Genomic DNA, 19890 nt, shown 5'->3' on the forward strand with positions numbered 1-19890 from the left:
GGAAAGGATGACATTACAGACTGATGGGACACAGAAGGATAGAGAGGAAGACGTGGAAGAGAAGGAGAAAATGCTGGGTAGAGAAAGGGAGGGGTATGGCAGGGCACAAACTACGGAGAAGGAAGGAGGCGGACTAGGGTTGGAAAAGTGAAGGAGCAAGGGGAGAGTGCAGTAGTGAGAAGATAGTAAACACTCCTCTATCTGCCAACCTGATTGCTCTATCCCTTACCCTCCCCCACCCATATTAAAATATCCATACATCAGGAGTGTTTCAGACACTACTATTAACATAAATCTTCAAAAGCTTCCTTACGCATCAGGAATTCTCGGATTTGCTTGATGAGGCTTCTCAGATCTTCGTTGCTTTTGTCCACTTTCTCCTTCGTGGCGTTGGTTTTCAAAAGAACTTCTTGGGCACTTTGCTTCGCTTCTTCTGCTCTCACCCTGGACTCAGATACCTAGTGGATATGTCAAAGGGTAAAGGTGTATATGGAAAATAAGTTTTGCTATTGCTTTCCGTTTATTTTGCTTCATTTTGAAAAGCACATTGTTTCATTTATTTAGCACATGGCTCAGTTTTACAACACACACAAAATGTTGACTAGAGCGTGTGAAAATGCTTTAGGAAGGACTAAAATGATGATTGAGAAGTCGCTATTTTCAGATGCGAAACCAAACAAACCATCTAACAGGCGTGAATGTTTTCAGCTTGTTTTTAAAGGACAGTACAGGTCTCCCTCCATATTCCTAGGCACGGGTCCAGGAAGTGACATCAGAGGAAGAGCCGACACAGTTGGGGGTTGCTGCTCACACCAGAAACGTTATAGAGGTATAGGGGAAGGGAAGCAGCGTGCCCGTGTAACAGTGAGGGTGGGTGGAGAAGGAGCAGGGGGGTGGAGACGATGCCCGGGGTGGACCGCCCCCCCCTTACTACGCCCACTGTACCCGGTCTCAGGAAAAGGAATGCCTTTACAGCTACAAACCTGACTCTTTAGATTCCAGCAGACTATCTCATATATAATCCAAACAGCCCTGACATTCAGCTGAAGGATTTCCTACCCATAAGGCTTAAGGACATATCTGCTTGGATAGTTACGTAAGGTGGAACAACTTTTTAAACAGCACAAATTCTCTATACAATTGTCTGAGCTTGTTATCTTAGATCCAATTGGAAAGCGTTTCTTCTAAAGATTCTTTTTTTTAAATTCTTTATTTCATTTTCAAACTTAAACAGTGTTATACAGGAGTATATTACAAAATATCTTAAAAACAACACTTACAACTTTCAATAAATACCATAAAAATTATTTTCACCCCTCCCCCCTTATCTATAATAATAAAACGGTAAGCGCGCATGCGTACTTTTAATGCCGTGTTGCCTGATCTGTAGTTCCGTGGCCGGCAGAGTCCGCATGCGTGCTTACCACGCATCTCTGTCTCGCAGTGGGCTTGCCGGCTCCGGCCAGACAAAGTTCATTTTTCATTTTTTTGCTCAAAGCCTCTGCCGCGGCTCCTCTATTGAACCTCACCAGAGTCGGAGAAAACTTCCGACTCTGGCGGGGATCGAGAGAGGAGACGCAGTGTCGGCTTTGAACTAAAAAATTAACTTTGGCTGGCTGGAGCTGGCAAGCCCGCTGCGAGACAGAGACATGGCTCCCTTACTGCCCCCCCCTTCCCTTCTCGTGGTCCCGACTACAAACCTGCCGATTCCAGCAGTGTGTGCAGCACTCTACACACGCTGCTTCGGGGCCTTCTACTACCCTGATTTGCTCTGCTGCGTCTCTGATGATGTCATCAGGGACGTGCCAGAGCAAATCAGGGCAGTAGAAGGCCCCGAAGCAGCGTGTGTAGAGTGCTGCACACGCTGCTGGAATCGGAAGGTTTGTCGGGACTGCGGGAAGGGGGAGTGGGCAGTAAGGGAGCCGGCCAGACCGCGGGAAGAGAAAGGGGAGGTAGGGGAAACGCTGCTGCTGCACAGGGAAGTGGTGTGGGGGGGGAGGGAAATGGAGAGGGTAGGGAATGCTGCTGCTGTGGCTGCTGCACAGGGAAATGGAGGGGGAGGGAATACTGCTGTGGCTGCTGCACAGGGAAGTGGGGGGAGAGAAATGCTGCTGCATAGGAGGCAGGGAGAGAGACAGATAGATAGAAAGAAAGACATATAGCGGGAGGAAGGGAGACAGAAAGAAAAGAAGAAAGACACAGGGGCAGAGAGAGACACAGAAAGACAGACAGACAAAGGGGGCTAGGGAGAGAGACAGACAGAAAGAAAGACAGCGGGAGGGAAAGAGAGAGACAGAAATAAAGACAGAGAGACATATATTCTAGCACCCGATAATGTAACGGGCTAAAATACTAGTTTCAATATAATCAAGTAATCAAACAATATTACATCCATCTTTTACAACAATCCCAATACAATTTCTTCCACCCTTCCCCCACCCTGGATGTGTAAGGAATGAGCAAACGTATATGGAAGTATCATTCAATTATTAATAAAATTAGTCATGGGGCCCCCATATCAATTTAAATAATTTATTGTTACCCCTTTGATCAGAAAACGTTCTCTCGAACCTATAATTCAAACATAACGTGTGCCACCAAAAAGTAAAATTTAGACGATCATAGTTTTTCCAATTTTTTGTGATCATTTGGAACTATCCCAGTCATGATTCCCAACAATCTATTTTTATATTTATCAAGTAGTGGCTTAGGGGATAATAATATCCCACAAATTACCATATCATAAGATAGCGGAATCACAGCCTCCAGAATCATATTAATATGACCCTAAATAGAACGCCAGAAGGTAAGTATTAACAGACAATAAAAGATCAGATTCTTATTATTACCATTTTGGAGAGTTGCTCGACTTCAGCCAGAACACTCAGGATCTCTCGGTCAAAGTTCATGGCCTTCTCCAAAGCATCATGAGCTGTGGTCACCAAGCCACCGCAGTCAGGTCCGCCACACTTTTTGCCCCCATCTTCTGTCCTGCAGTTCAGGCCTCCGCATTCGGTGTCAGTGCAAGAAGCCCCCAGAGGAGTTCCACAGGTCTGATGCAATACAGGTTTGTTAATATACAACCCAACGCTATGTTCAAGAGAACTAAGGTCAGAGACTGTGCCTCACAGAACACGGGATGATTTCACACGCTTTTTTACAATATAATATTATAAGTCTACTTTTTCAAAACTTATAATTTGTTTGTTGACCCTTTTTCTGCAGGAGAACTCTATGAAATCATTAACTCCCCCTTTTATGAAGCTGCGCAAGGCTTTTTTTATCACCAACTGTGGCAGTAAAAGCGAATAACGCTATGGCTGGTGATAATAACACTAAAAAGGGGGGCCTAACTTATCTATTTTAGGACCTAAAATATTAGTATTTCCTGACCTGTCCAGGGCTACATGGGGCAGAACAAAGACCTTTTCGGCCTTTAAATACCAAGTTTTGGCCCTGGGAGGAACATATTTCCTTCCGTATCCTTGTACAAGGGGTCACTGAGAAGTTCTCAGCCCAACCAACAAAGTTGGGGGTAGTCTCCATCGAGGGCTATACACTCAGTCCAGTGATTTTCCACTTTTTTCATTCCATTGGAAAAATATGGGAAAAATCGCTGGACTAAGGGCTCCTTTTACGAAGCTAGCTCTATAGCGCGCTATAGAGCTAGCGTTAGTTCTAGTGTTAGCATTGAGCTGGCGTTAGTTCTAGCCGCGTAGCGCGTGGTAATATCCTGCGTGCGCTAAAAAACGCTAGCGCACCTTTCTAAAAGGAGCCCTACGTGTATCGCCTTCGATGGGAGACTGCCCCAACTTTGCTGGTTGGGCTGAAAACATTACGGTGGCCCCTCGTAAGTGTATTGTGATATTGACCCCAAGACTCATGTTTTTATGGACCCCAATCACCTGGGGGAATTTCTTGGAAGTGAGAGCTTTATAGTTCCAGTTTGTTATGTCCTTTCCTATCGTAGCATCTGATGCTACATAAAATTTGTCTCTCATTGAATGGTAACACTATTAGTGCTCTAAAAGAGATCACCTTACTTTTGCTTTGTGATGGAAAGTTTCTCCTGCCTTCTCATTTTTCTGAATGCCCCTTGCTCATTACTTTGATTCCTCTGGTTGTGGTTTTATCATACCATTTTTTTCTAGTATTTTTCACATGTTGTCTTTCCTCAAGAAAAAAAGCATCTACAGGCAGTCCCCAGGTTAAGAACAAGTTATGTTTTTAAAGCCGTTCTTAAGTCGGATTTGTATGTAACTCAGAATATGTAGATTTTAAGATTCTTGCTGCTTACCTCTGCTCCCAGCTGACAAAAGGGCCAACTGTTCCTACCAGTGTTCCCTAAGGTACAGCATGCACAACCATACTCTTAATGTGGCCATGCATCATTCCTGAATCTGCTGAAGGGGAAGTGTAGGAGTCTATGCTACTGGAAGTACTGAAAGTGAAATCAAATGAAGCTGTGACCCTTAAGTACAAGTCGTACTTAAGTCGGACGTCTGTAACTCGGGAACTGCCTGTACTATTATTGTTATGAAAAATTAAGCATTAAAAAAAAAATTCTTTTAGACTTTGGGATGGATCAATACATACAGAATATGGCTGAAAGACTTTTAGTCCTGTCCACTGTACTGCAGTATCATAAGTCTTAAGATTATCTACACCAGTGTCTCGCAAACTTCTGGACGCCGAGGCTGGAGGGCATCTGAAAATATATGGACATTGATGCAATGATGTCATGCATCATCATGTCGATGTTTGCGAATGTGCGAAAGCCCTCCATACCGGGCCCTAAGCTGCCAGTGGAGAGGTGCCGGCGCCAACTGACTGCCTACAGAACGTGCAGTCAGCTCTCCTCCTCGCCGGCGTCTCAAGGCACACCTGGAATCTCGCCACGGCACACAATTTGTGATATACCGATCTACACTACAGCTATACATTCCCACTGCAAATCATCCTGTGTGCTTGCCCTGTGTTTCCTTCATACTATTTCTGCCCCCTTACAGCTGCTAGAAGATAAACGTATATGGTAATAAATTGGGGAAAATAAAATTAGCATCCAGTTATTCTGAATTGTGAATTTGAAGGTTCTAGAACTCTGGTTGGTTGATGTGTATTTTAGACTATTAGTGGAACATGGTAGAATTTACAAGAGTTGTTTCAATTTGTATAGCCTTGCTGCTGCAGCACTATAAAGTGGTGTCAGGTCAAAACCGTGGAAGACAAAGGTGCGCGCCGACAACTGAGCGCAGCATGGAGGCGCGCACCGAAGAAAATAACTGTTTTTAGGGGCTCCGACGGGGGTGTGTGTGTGGGGAACCCCCCCCACTTTACTTTATACAGATCGCGCCGCGTTGTGGGGGCGTTGGGTTTGTAACCCCCCACATTTTACTGAAAACTTCACTTTTTCCCTACAAACAGGGAAAAAGTTAAGTTTACAGTATAATGAGGGGGGTTACAACCCCCCAAACCACCTACAACGCCGCCGCGATCTGTATTAAGTAAAGTGGGGGGGCTCCCCAACAAAACCCCCCGTCAGAGCCCCTAAAAACTGTCATTTTCTTCGGCGCGCGCCTCCATCTTGCGCTCAGTTGTCAGCGCGCGCCTTTGTCTTCCGCGGTTTTGTCTATGAACCCTATAAAGTGTGTGCTTTATGACCCCTTCTTCAATTATTTTTGTGGGTTTTTTTCCCCTGTGGTGCAGTCATATAGCTACGCAAATTGCAGTGACACAGCAGTCCCTGTGAAGTTTCAAAGAACAATGTGCAGCGCTTAGCCTTATTTTTTGGAGGGTTATCAGACTTTTATGCTCAAATTTAACCAGAAAAGTTAATAAAATATAATGAAATGAAATCCAGCCAGGCTGACTTCTGGCAAATGTTTGCAGTGTAGAAATATTGTATAGAAACAAGGCAAAATTTATTTGAAGATTTTGTTATACATGTAGTTATATGTTATACATATATATAGTTATATGTATGTTGTTATTGAGTTTTTGTTCACTGTATTTGTGTTTTATATTTTATGTATGTCAATTTTGTAAACCACTGAGTTTCTGGCAGTCTAAAAAATTTTTAAATAAATAAACTTCCAAAAGTGTACTGGCCCTTTCTTCTCTTCTAACGTGGTCTTGGAAGCCCACATACAAAACTGTAGAAGTTTCTGGATTTTAGTGCATGCTAAAAAAACCCATTTTGTATATTCTAAACTGAAAATCAAACAACACAAAACTAATCATCAAATATTATTTTAGGTCCCTACAACACACTGTTGAACAAATTTCGGTTGTTCTAAGAAGATTCTAGCTTTCTCTCGGAGAATAGTTAAGCTCTGGAATGCATTGCCAGAGGTTGTGGTAAGAGCGGATAGTTGGTTTTAAGAAATGTTTGGACAATTTCCTGGAGGAAAAGTCCATAGTCTGTTATTGAGAAAGACATGCGGGAAGCCACTGCTTGCCCTGGATCGGTAGCATGGAATGTTGCTACTCTTTGGGGTTCTAGAATCTTGTTATTCTTTTGATTCTGAATGGAATGTTGCTACTCTTTGGGTTTTGGCCAGGTACTGGTGACCTGGATTGGCCACCGTGAGAACGGGCTACTGGGCTTGATGGACCATTGGTCTGATCCAGTAAGGATAGCTGGTTTTAAGAAATGTTTGGACAATTTCCTGGAGGAAAAGTCCATAGTCTGTTATTGAGAAAGACATGGGGGAAGCCACTGCATGCCCTGGATCGGTAGCATGGAATGTTGCTACTCTTTGGGGTTCCGGAATCTTTTGTTACTCTTTGGGATTCTAGAATCTTGTTATTCTTTAGGATTCTGAATGGAATGTTGCTACTCTTTGGGTTTTGGCCAGGTACTGGTGACCTGGATTGGCCACCGTGAGAACGGGCTACTGGGCTTGATGGACCATTGGTCTGTAGGTGTGCCAGGCCTGTCTTACATACAGACTGGCGGCACTGTGCTCATAAATGTCTGCTTTTAGCCAAGTCATTGCTGAGCAACTCTCAGTTATCACTTTAAGTTTTCCAACGTAACTCCCCACAAGACACACTTTCTTACTTTTTCAGCAACTGTAGATAGATCCAGACTTTGTAGCTTGCCAGCAAGTTCATCCAAGAGGCGCGACTGGTCCTCCTGCTCCTCCTTGAACCAGGCCTCGTTTTTGAGTAATAAATCTTCCACCTTTTGCCGTGTTGCGGCAGACTGGGCCACCAAACCATCTGGGTTCATGGTGGAGAAATTGGACTTTGCTTCTGCTTCTAGAGACATTTGAAAATATTTGCTGATACTGTCCATTGCCCCTAAAAAATCATGAGAGGAAACTGCTCAGCAACATCCATTATGGCAGGATAAGGTCAGGGAATGAACAGTAATGAAGAATTTATTCTGTAAGTATGCTACAAGAAGCTTACCTCTTGACACAGACCTAGGATAAATTTACAAGAAATTTCACAGCCCACAGAAAGTTGAATAGAAAGGACAAAATTTTTTATCTGGTCTTAAACTATAATAATATGTATACAACGGCAAAAAAAGTAAGGCTTGCTTTTCGGCAAGGGGAACTGGGATGGGATGTTGAATTTCCATGTCCTCAGCAGGCTTACAATCTAAGCCAGGGGTGTCCAACCTTTTTGGCTTCCCTGAGCCGCATTGGCCGAAAAAATGTTTCTGGGGCCGCATAAATGCTGCAGCAAGACAGAGGAGGGAGCCGGCAAGACGGTAAATACCCGGGGACCTCAACCGGGGCACACAAAATACTTCATGGGGCCGCATGCAGCCCTTGGGCCGCAGGTTGGACACCCCTGATCTAAGCTATACCTGAGGAAAGGATAGGCGAAGTGAGTTACCTAAGGTTACAAGGAGTTTCCATGGGAAAGGTGAGGTTTGAATTCTGGCCTGCCTGATTCCCAGCTGCCTCTTCCAACCACTAGACTAGTTTCTCCTCTCCTCCTGTGCCAAATGGCAATAACAACTTTTTTTTTGAGTTATAAATAAAAGACATTCTCGACTGGTTAAGCTACTGGATTCTGGTATCACCTCACAGCGCCTACTTTTGCTGAGTAGGTAGAGGAATGGAAGCGGATCTACTCATTACTCCATGAGATTATCTGTTTCTATGACTTTATTGCATAAACACCCCAACCTGCCAAGTGACATAAGACTTTACTCTCATGGGCAGAAAACATCTACTGAAGGATAGCAGGTCCTGCAATCTGTATGATGTATACCCACATAATAAGAAACACTGCCAATCTCAGGGAGCTTGTGGACTAACCTCTGTGGCAGGACCAAAAAATTGTGTAATGACTTAATGGAATATAAACATTTTGGACTATCGTAGGCATTGGAATATAAACATTTTGGACTATCGTTGGCACTTTACATACAAAGCACTCAAGACATGTGAAAATCCTCCCAATTACCCATTAAATACACAATCAGCTGTTTATATTGGTTTATTAATGGCCTCACACCGATGACATACAAGATCCACTGATGTGAACAGCAGGCTTCAAATCCCAGCTTACTGTGTTGGACAATTTGTTTTAATCTTCCATTACCTCCATTATGAAACTCATATTGTAATCCCTCTGGGGATAGAGAAGCAATTATTGTACCTGAGAGTAACTTGCCTTGAGCTACCATTGAACAGATGTGAGCTATATCTCAATGAATAGGATAGACAGAGAGGCAGCACATTGAAAAATGACACAAGCTTCCTCATGGGCAGATGGTACTACAGTGTAGCACAGGATTCTGCGTGGCAGGGCATCCTTATGTTGGCTTTTACAAAGCTGCGGTAGAAGTTTCTACTGCGGGCCGGCGAGTTAAATGCTCTGACGCTCATAGAATTAAGTAACAGGGGCCCTTAATGAACTGTGTTGTATTTAATACTGAACCCCTATACAGTGATACCTCGGAATCTAACTTAATCCGTTCCAGAACTCAGTTCGAGTTCCAAAGCGTTCGAGTTCCAAGACAATTTTTCCCATTGAAAATAATAGAAACTGGATTAATCCGTTCCTGGGTCCCACAAACTCAAATTTTAACAGGAATACACTGGATTTTAAGGTAACATATTAAGCAGCATTCAGATTCTGGGGCAGAAACGCACATATACAATGTGCAGGGCGTTCAGATTCCAAAGCAGAGTTCGGATTCCAAGACAAAATTTACTACAAAAAAGGTTCAGATTCCAAAACGTTTGAGTTCTGGGGTGTTCAGATTCCGAGGTATCACTGTATTTCTTTCTCTATTTGTGAAAAACAGCCGATTGTGAGAGCATATTTATTTATTTGGAATTTTACTCACACATTTTTTTCAGCAGTTCCCAAAGGTGAGTTACATTCAGGTACACGGGTTAATTTTCCTGTTGGCTCGCAACCTGATTTTGTATTTAAGGCAATGAAGGGTTAGGCGACTTGCCCAAGATTACAAGCAGCAGTTGTGGGATTTGAGCCAGTCTCCTCTGGATGCCAAGCCCAGTGCTCCAACTGCTAGGCTACTCCTTCACCCCTCCCTTAAACCTGGAAAACTCACCCCGGACATCAGAGATTTTGATGAACTCCAGCTGTTCTCCCAGCTCTTTCACCACATTCCCCAGCTTCTCTGCCTCAGCCTGCAGAGCGCTCAAATCCCCTTCTGTCTGGTTATTCTCCACCTCAGCCAGGTTTTTCTCTAGTTCGGCTATCTTTTCACTAACATCTCTTTTTAACTTCCTGTAAACAAAGTATTAAGTTAGGGCATCTTTATACATAGGCACATACAAAGCAAAAAAAAAAAATTCTCTTTACATTATTTGCAAGCTCCTCTCAGACCACTCAGCCAGTCTTCTTGAGGAGAGGGGCAAGGGTCACAGAAGAAACATTTTATTCAACATTTTTGAACTCAAGGAAACAAAAGTCTTCATCAACAGCTGCTCTGTGTAAGATTAACTTCAGGCAGATTCCAGGAGACTTATGTAATGCTTTCTAAACCATGGTAACTGCATCAGTCCTAACATCAAATATGAAAAACCAGACCAAATATGCTCTGCAGCCCACAGAAGTTACCAGTGCACTTCACATTAATACAAACACATGGGACAAAGACAATTTTAGATAACTGAAACAAGGGACCTTTTATCGACTCCTGTTAATCTTGACGTAACCAACTCAGGGTCAAAAAAAGCCAGAGTAAGGGGATGATGCTCAAAAGTCGTCATTAATAGCTGTGTGCGTTTATAGCCGTGGTTGAACTTACTGAACGAGGAATAGTGATCGCTGCTCAAAGGAAATTGCATGCAAACGAGATGTGCGAAAAGTTTACAGAGGGAAAGTGCTCGACACATGTCCAGGATGGTCTTGCAGTAAGCAACAGTGTTCTGCTTAGACCCAGGCCAGAGGAATGGGAGATTGGGGGGGGGAGGAAATGAGCACAGTAGATATGTTTACAGAGGATAAAAGTGGAAATAAAATAAAATTCAAAACAAGACAGGATAGAGGAATGGGAAATATGGGGGGGGGGGGGGGGAACGAGCACAGTAGATGCATTCTTTTGCACAGGGAAAAAGTGGAAATAAAATACTAAACAAGACAATATAAAACCAGGACCTTTTCTAGGCCTTTCGACTATGGGGTACTGCAGGGGGTCAGCCTTTTCACCTATTTTATTTAATACTTTTGTAAGTCCGTTTGTTGGGTTAATTCAACATTTTGGAATAAGCCTTTGTATGTATGCAGATGATATTTTTTTGGTGGTGAGGGCTAGAAAACCTCATTTTGAATTACCGTAATGGTTTTACAGGAAGCCATTGAGGAATGATTTTATGTGGGGAAAAAACAGTAATTTGTTGGATACCTGGTGGCCGAGATAATCCTGATTCTTTAGTCACCTTGTTAGGGCGGTCCTTACTGGTAGTGCAATCCTTTAAGTGTTTAGGGATTTTGATTGATGGAAGGCTCTCATTTACAGCTCAAGTCGATGTGATCTTCGCTGAGGTTATATGACGCTTCTGAAATAAAGGGAGGCTCCAGGTTTGGTCTGGGCTCCAGGTTTGGTGGACAGTGAGCTGTTCCTGATTCATTTGCATACTCTGTTTATAACTCAGTTGGATTATGCCAATGCAGTATTAGCAGGTTTGACTCAAGTGGATTGTGCAGATTACAGATGTTGCAAAATACAGCAATTCACCTTTTTTGGTGGGGGCGAGAGGTGTAAACATGAACATTGTATTTTTCTCTTTATTGACCTTTTGTACCAGTTTGTTATGTCCTTCTGTTATCCGTAGGTGTCTAACTTATTTTTAACTGTACTATTATTGGATTATAACTTGCTTAGTAAATCAAGATAAGCGATTATATCAAATTTAATTAAACTTGAAACTTTGGAGCCTGCAGTAAAGGTGTGCACTAGAGAATGACATGGGGACAAATTTTTCCCCGTCCCCGTGGGAACTCATTTTCCTGTTCCATCCCCGCAAGTTCTTTTCCTTTCCCTGTAAGCTCTTTCCTCATCTGCACACGCCTCAAACACTTTAAAGTCATAAGTGTTCGCGGCTTGTGGGGAACTTGAATTCCTGTAGGGATGGGGACAAATTTGTCCCCATGTCATTCTCTAGTGTGCACCATAGATGGACGTCATATGTGCATGTTCATGGATGATTCTTTTTGGTTACTTTTTGTATTTGTTGTCTTTTTATTTTTAATTGTATTTTGTGTATGGCAAGTAGAACGCTTTAATTTTTTTAAGGTTACACTATTGTTCTGGGCAGAATACATACCCATATGATACACACACATGAAAAAAATGCAGACCACTGAGAAGTTGTCCAGTCAGATGCAATCAAACAAAGAAAATATAATAGGAGTTTATACAATAAGATGTCCTGTGAAACTTAATCAGCTCAACTAAAAACCACAGGTTCCATCAATCAAAAATATTTTTTTATGTAAATATAATATCTTAAATGATAAGTGAAATGTGAAGTGCTCAGACCCGCAACTTGAGAAGTGATAATATCCTGTTGACATAAGAACATAAGCAATGCCTCTGCTGGGTCAGACCTGAGGTCTATAGTGCCCAGCAGTCCGCTCACACGGCGGCTCATCAGGTCCAGGACCTGTGCAGTAATCCTCTGTCTATACCCCTCTATCCCCTTTTCCAGCAGGAAATTGTCCAATCCTTTCTTGAACCCCAGTACCGTACTCTGCCCTATTACGCTCTCTGGAAGCGCATTCCAGGTGTCCACCACACGTTGGGTAAAGAAGAACTTCCTAGCATTCATTTTGAATCTGTCCCCTTTCAACTTTTCCGAATGCCCTCTTGTTCTTTTATTATTCGAAAGTTTGAAGAATCTGTCCCTCTCTACTCTCTCTTTGCCCTTCATGATCTTGTAAGTCTCTATCATATCCCCTCTAAGTCTCCTCTTCTCCAGGGAAAAGAGACCCAGTTTCTCCAATCTCTCAGCATATGAAAGGTTTTCCATCCCCTTTATCAGACGCGTCGCTCTCCTCTGAACCCTCTCGAATAACGCCATGTCTCTGTTTGGGTCCCAAGTATGCTTGAATTTGGTCCCTTTTTTTTGGTTGTTTTTCTCGAAGCCCCAAATATCTGAACGTGTCTATCCTACATTCTTATTGTTCATCAGACCATTTATGTGGAATGCATTATCTGGTACCTTACAGTTCTGTAGAAATCTATTGCAATTTAGAAAGTTGCTTAAGACCCTTTTTTTAAGCTAATATTCTGCTCCTTGAGTTAATATTTTACTTTCTGAATCTCATTTTTTTTTTTGCAGGTTATTAGATTTGTGCTGCTTGATTGAAGTAATATATTAAATGAGTGATTGAGATATAATTTATAGGTTGACATGGTATAATCTTGTGATTTTTGCTTATGTATGAGATTTTCATGTTGTGCAAATCCTGAAATATGTGTGTAATACTGTGAACCGCCTTGGATAAAGGTGGATTAAAAATGTTTTAAATAAATAAATAGATAATATGTTAGCTCTGTCATAGGTGCTATACTTACTCTGCTTCCTCAAAGAGATTTTCAATGTTCTGGAGAGGCTGAGCAGCAGGATTCTGGGCGAGGATGCTCTTAATTTCATTCAGTTTTTCTTCCATGGAATTGACCGTCTGCTGGTAGGGGCCGACAACGCCACTGAATTTGACGGTGTTGGCTTTCTCCAGAAGCCACTGCGTCTTGTTGCTTAGCTCTTTGATGATGATGTCCCAGAGGGCAAAGCACTGATGGCAGGGTGCGCAGTCAGGGAACGTTCCAGAGTATCCACGGGCACACTTATCACAACGTGGTCCTTCAACACCCTTGTTACAAACACACCACCCTGTAGAGCGATTACACTGAGGTATCTGAATACCTCGAGAGTCACAATCACAGGCTGAAATACAAAAAGAACCCCCCCAAAAAGGTGAAACAGCTATAAATCAAGATAGCGGGCCATATGGGTTTGAAGACTGAAGTCCTGACTTACAAAGTGGGATCCGCCTATAAAAATACCCCTCATTCTTTGTCTATATCTAGTCCCCCAAGCCCCCTCCCCAGCTCATGTAAGAAACTAATCCCCCTTCCCCCAAGAATGTCCCCCTCCCACCCCAACAATCCAGGTAGCCCCTGCCCCCTTGGTGGTTGCTCGGGGCAGGAGTGCAGCCCCTTTGTTCCTGCCCCTTGGAGCTCCCTTCCCAAATGGTTGCTGTGACCTACCGGCACTTAATATTGGGGGCGCAGGTGTCAGGCACGGTCTTATAATTTGCATGCTGTTTGTGCTGTGCATCACCAGATGAACTAAAATCCTCCCCGTCAAAACCGAATGCCAGTGCTAAAGGCAATTAGTGCCCGATGTTCTACTGGTTTCAGCACAGGCGCTGAAACCACCAGTGCAGACCTCATTTAAATGAGCCATATCATCCGTTAAACAATTAATAATTCTCGGTTTCCAACGATCAACCAATCATATGACAATCATTCCCACACGAAGAAATTGTGGGAATGATTGTCATATGACTGGTTGATTGTTGGAAACTCATTTAAATGAGGTCATAGTTAACATAGTAGATGACGGCAAATAAAGATGTGAATGGTCCATCCAGTCTGCCCAATCCTACCCACTCTTTAAATTACTGATTTAATTTAAATTTTCCTTCTTCTTAGCTATTGCTGGGCCAGAACCTAAAGCTCTGCCCGGTATTATGCTTAGGTTCCATCTACTGCAGTCTCCATCAAAGTTCACTCTAACCCATCTCAGCCATCGAAGCCCTCCCCAGCCAAACGATCAACGGTCAAATCATATTCATCCCTTCCCCCTCCCACTCTGCAGCATGTTCATAAAAAAAGACCTGTCTTCCTAGCCCCCCCCTCCCTTGACATACCTCAAGTAGTAGGGAAGGAATATGAATCCTTCCCTCCTCCCTCCTGGGCAGAGGCATCAAAACGGCATTCCCCAGCCTTGCCCAGTGCATTCTGGGATGAGGCAAAAGTACCCTTGGCGAACCAGAAAAGACCTGCGGCAAGGGCATGCTAAGGCCACTTTTGACGCAGCTTTAGTGAAAAGGCCCCTAAATGTCATATGGCCCATAGATATAAAATAGGATCTGCAGCATTTAGCGCATGCAACTGTCTGTTAGAGCGCTTTAAGATTTAGTAAAAGGATCTCTATATTATTTACCTATGGTGTTGTAAATGGTTTTTGTAGAACCATTTTGAAGTGTGATGATTTTTGGCTATATATAAGAGATATGAAATAAATATGTACAACTTCCTTAGGTTAGTTGAATCAGACATCACAAGTTATATGGAAAACACCACCCTCTGCAATTTGATTTAAAAAATCACCTTATCCACATAATTAGATTCCAACCACTACAAATTTGTGTACTGACATTAGAAGCACTTAGGTAGCCGCTACAGTGAATGTGCATGCGTGCGTGTGTTTTTTCTTGGGGGGGATAACTCCCCCTCTTGTGGAAGGGTAGTCACTTAACCCATTCTTTCAGATGCACATTCCAAAGGGGAGTTAAGCTGCTAACCTCAGAGGTCATTTATCATCCCACTCACAAGCAGAGTATTGCCCTTTCTGACCTTAACAAGCCTCACCCCTGATCTCTGGAAGAGCCCTTAATTATCCTGTTATTATACAAACATCCAAAGCAAAATGAACTGCACAGTCAAACAAAGAGAGCCCTCACTGCACAATGCATCGTTGCTACAACGAAAGGATGCCGATGAACAATGAGAGACACAATGAACTGTTGTTAAGGTCTGCAGACTCAAGTTAGTTGCAAATAACAGCGCTGGCATGGAATAGGGTATTTTAATAAAAGGCAAAAAAGAAAAAGGCAAGAAAGACAATTCTGTATCTACGCACCTGAGGTTAGGTGCCCTTTGAGTGAATATATATGGTAAAAGTAGCAACCTATACATAATTCTATAACCCACAAATTCTATATATAGTGCATACACTGTGTGCAGAAAGTGATGTGCACAGCTGATTTGCAAGCACAATTTGTTTAAAAAGACCAATCGGTGCCGATAATTGGCAATTAGCACTTAATAATTGGCACTAATTAGAAGTTACGCATACAACTTGGTAGGTACACTCTATAAAGTGGTGAGCATCAGTTTTAGTGCATGAATCTCAAAAGGCGGCATGGCCAGGGGAAGAGCATGGGTAGTTGGTGGACGCTCATAAAAGTTACGTGCACTGTTACAGAACACCACCACAAAAGAAGTGGGGATGAGTGAGGGGCTTCCAACAAACAAAAAAAGAGGACAGCATCCAAGGTGAAGAAAATCAGAGTTTATTGTATAAGTCAACAAGAAAGATTGTAGAAGATCCATCATGGCACCGTGTTTCGGCAATAATACGTCTGCCTCAGGGGTCAGAACACTGTGTCATAGGGTTGTGAAAAACCAAAAATAAGATCCTGCAGATGTTATACAATATATAAATACAATCTATCTCTGAGTCAAAGGCTCAACAGGTTCACCAGCTTTTACTCAAGAGACAGAATGTGTTTATACATTGTATAACATACGCAGGATCTTATTTTTGGTTTTCCACAATCCTGAGACATAGTGTCCTGACTAGAGAATGACACGGGGACAAATTTGTCCCTGTCCCTGCAGGAACTCAATTTCCCCGTCCCCATGAGTTTTGTCGCTGTCCCTGTCCCATTCTTGTAAGCTCTGCCTTAACTGCACAAGCCTCGAACACTTATGATTTTAAAGTGTTTGAGGCTTGTGCAGATGAGGACGGAGCTTAGGCATTAGTGGAATGAGGCATTATGACATCACAATCTGAGCTCTAGAATGTTGCTACTTATGATTTTAAAGTGTTTGAGGCTTGTGCAGATGAGGACGGAGCTTAGGCATTGGTGGAATGAGGCATTATGACATCACAGGCTGAGCTCTAGAATGTTGCTACTTAGGATTTTTAAAGTGTTTGAGGCTTGTGCAGATGAGGACAGAGCTTAGGCATTGGTGGAATGAGGCATTATGACATCACAATCTGAGTTCTAGAATGTTGCTACTTAGGATTTTTAAAGTGTTTGAGGCTTGTGCAGATGAGGACAGAGCTTGCAGGAATGGGGCAGGGGCAGGAAAAGAACTCACGGGGACGGGAAAATGAGTTCCCGCGGGAACGGGAAAAAATTTGTCCCCCCCGTGTCTTTCTCTAGCTCTGACTCCTGAGGAAGGCATAATATCACCAAAACACAGTGCTGTGTCAGGTCTTGTGCAATCTTTCATCATGGGGATTTTCTTCTTCTGGACTCTTGCCTGGATTGTACTCTTCTGTTATAGAATATACCTGATCTGTGCACAAATTAGGCACAGGTACTTAGGCCTGATTTTCCTTGGCCTAAATGGGTGCACCTAAATGTTATGCCGTGTATACTTAATTGCTTCTTCTTCTTTTTTAGATAAACCCAGCACTGACGCAGACAGTAAAACATGCATGTCGGTATAGGGTTTGGCTAAAATACTGATTTGAATAATCTCAAGATAAGTGTATTTTCTTAAATTATAGAAAAATAAAATGAAGTGGAGAGAGCTACAAAATATTAAAAGTTAAAATGATGATACAATATCCAGATCTCGTCCGAAGTAACCTCCTCTACACTGTGTTACTCTCCTGGAAATGTCCAGATAACCTCTTGTGTAATCCGCCCTGAACTGCAAGGTAATCGCGAAATAAAAATTACTAATGTAATATAATGCAAAGCAATTGAAGCCGATGAGGAAACTTGCGGCAAAATGAGTTACATCAGGTGATATTTTTCCCGTTATTAAGCCGCTTCTGAGGGCTTCAAAATGCTAGTGATTAAAGCTAAGTATGGCAAATTGAAGGCTTGAATTGAAGAAGGTATTGTTGAACAGTGTATGGCCACTAAGCATGATTCTATATATGGCACGTGCCTTTTACAGAATCGAGCTGTGTCGTTACGATCAGCGCTGATTTCTTAGGTCCTATATATAGAATCAGATCCTAAGAGTGCTTGTAAGTGCTACAATATTTGCAAGGGGGCACATGTGGAACGAGAATGGGAGGGAAGGACTTGACCAAAAACAGATCTTTTGGTTTCTACCGAAACCAAGTGGCCAGTTTTGGTCACAGATTTGGCTTCAGCAGAAACCGAAGCCAAAAACAAAACTGCTCCCCCCCCGACCCGGTGGCAGCAACACCCGCCTGAAGCGCTCCCCCACCCACCCACCCACTTGAGCTCGCCCCCCTGGCAGCAGCCCCCTTCTGGGCCTACCCTTGACCTTCTCTGGTCAATTGCCTGGTTGCAAAAGGTAGTCACCCTCGCACCCAAGCAAGTCAGCATATGCATGTCTCTTTGAACTCCCCCTTCCCTCCCTCCATGTACTTCTACACCAGGATCCATTCCCCTGAAGGTCTGTCCCCCCCTGAAGGCCTGCACCCCCCCTGAAGGTCTGTCCCCCCCTTTGAAGGCCTTCACCCTCCCCTGAAGGCCAACACCCCACCCCTGAAGGCCTGCCTGTCCCCCCTGAAGGCCTGCACCCAAGGCCTGCCTATCCCCCTGAAGGCCTGCACCCCACCCCTGAAGGCCTGCACCCAAGGCCTGCCTGTCCCCCCTGAAGGCCTAACTATCCCCCCCTGAAGGCCTGTACACCCCTCTGGAAGGCCTGCGTGTTCCCCCAGAAGGCCTGTACAAGCCCCCCCCCCCCCGAAAGACTGCAAACCCCCCCCCCCCCCGGAAGGCCTGCATGTTCCCCCTGGCCTCCCAGCATCAATTTACCTAATTTCATCAGCCTGCATAAGATCGCTAATACTAGCAATCTTTGAAAGTTGCCATCGGGTCTTCCGAGCTGCCTTCTCTCTGCTGCGGTCCCGCCCCTACTCTGACGTCAGAGGATGGGCGGGACCGCGGCAGAGAGAAGGCAGCTCGGAAGACCCGATGGCAGCTTGCAAAGATTGCTAGTACTAGCGATCTTATGCAGGCTGATGAAATTAGGTAAATTGATGCCAGAAGGCCAGGGGGGGAAGCCGGACAGAAGCACTGACACTCCCCACTCACCCTCTAAAGCAGGAGCGGTAGTGGCTGGCCAGCAAGAGGCAGCGCTGCCGATCATGCTTTAGGGGGCGAGGGTCAGTCGCCAAATCGGGAGGCCGATTTTTGTTTTTGTTTTTGAATTGATTTGAACCGATTCACCCGAAATGAATTGGTAAATCGGGCAGCCCTACTGCACACACAAGTGCAACAGTTAATCATATAAAGTACAACTACAGCACAAAATATGGATGGAAGGGATAGTACACGTGAGGTTCCTATATTTACCATTTCATTGTTTAATTGGTATCAAGCAAATGCATTTGTAGATTCCGTGATCCACATGTGTTGCCAATTTTCCAACACCCATAAAGTAAAACACTATGAGGAACTATTTTCAAGAAACAAGTTCCCAGTTCAATACCAACTTTACAGCTGTAAAACAATTCGGACCACGGACCTAGACACAGCCCCTATGGATGAAATAATTTTCATTGTCCTAACACAAGCCCTCCCAAATGTTACGGCAGCATCACCAAATATAAGCTCAGACATCTTCACTGACAGCTGAAGATGCAAGGAAAACAATCTCTTTCCATGTGCTGCTCACAAACAGTACTCTGCAATGTTATGAACATAAGAATAGCCTTACTGGGTCAGACCAATGGTCCATCAACCCGTTCTCACGGTGGCCAATCCAGGTCACTAGTACCTGGCCAAAACCCAAGGAGTAGCAATATTCCATGCTACTGATCCAGGGCAAGCAATGGCTTCCTCCATGTCTTTCTCAATAACAGACTATGGACTTTTCCTCCAGGAACTTGCCCATAAGAATTGCCATACTGGAACAAACCAAAGGTCCATCAAGCCCAGTATCCTGTTTCCAACAGTAGCCAACCCAGGTCCCAAATACCTGGCAGAACCCAAATAGTAGCAACATTCTGAAGCTGATTTCATAAAGCCTCGTTCCACCAATGCCTAAGAGTCAAACTCATCAGTGATGTCATACTGGCTTGATTGTCCTATACTTGGCTCACATAAGAATTGCCATATTGGGATAGACCGAAGGTCCATTAAGCTCAGCATCCTGTTTCCAACAGTGGCCAACCCAGGTCACAACCACCTGGCAAGATCCCAAGGAATATATATATATATATATCTAATATAATAAAATGGTAGGACGCGCATGCGCACTAAAAAAATCGTGTTCCCTGAGCTGTCGCGTTTTTTTTTAGTGCGCATGTGCGGGTTGTACGTCACCAGTCAATCGCCTCCACAGGCCGGACCGCAGCCAGACGGACCGCGGGAAGGGAAAGGGGGAGGCGAGGAGGGCTTCGAGGGAGCCGGCTGTAGGAGGAGGGCAGACGCGGG

General features: G+C 43.8%; 1 protein-coding gene across 2 annotated transcripts in view; it reads right to left on the reverse strand.

Annotated features, from left to right (window-relative positions):
- Window positions 1-19890, reverse strand: part of LAMB1 (laminin subunit beta 1) — a 143066-nt gene that overhangs the window by 23827 nt on the left and 99349 nt on the right. For both annotated transcript variants that reach the window (XM_033958478.1, XM_033958479.1), the window contains exons 24-28: window positions 13019-13388; window positions 9545-9723; window positions 7064-7305; window positions 2850-3053; window positions 314-458 (exon numbers count right to left, since the gene is read on the reverse strand). In XM_033958478.1, coding sequence (XP_033814369.1) covers window positions 314-458; window positions 2850-3053; window positions 7064-7305; window positions 9545-9723; window positions 13019-13388 — 1140 coding nt within the window. The remainder of the gene's footprint in view (window positions 1-313; window positions 459-2849; window positions 3054-7063; window positions 7306-9544; window positions 9724-13018; window positions 13389-19890) is intronic.

This window comes from Geotrypetes seraphini, chromosome 9, assembly GCF_902459505.1.
Source record: "Geotrypetes seraphini chromosome 9, aGeoSer1.1, whole genome shotgun sequence".
Taxonomy (NCBI): domain Eukaryota; kingdom Metazoa; phylum Chordata; class Amphibia; order Gymnophiona; family Dermophiidae; genus Geotrypetes; species Geotrypetes seraphini.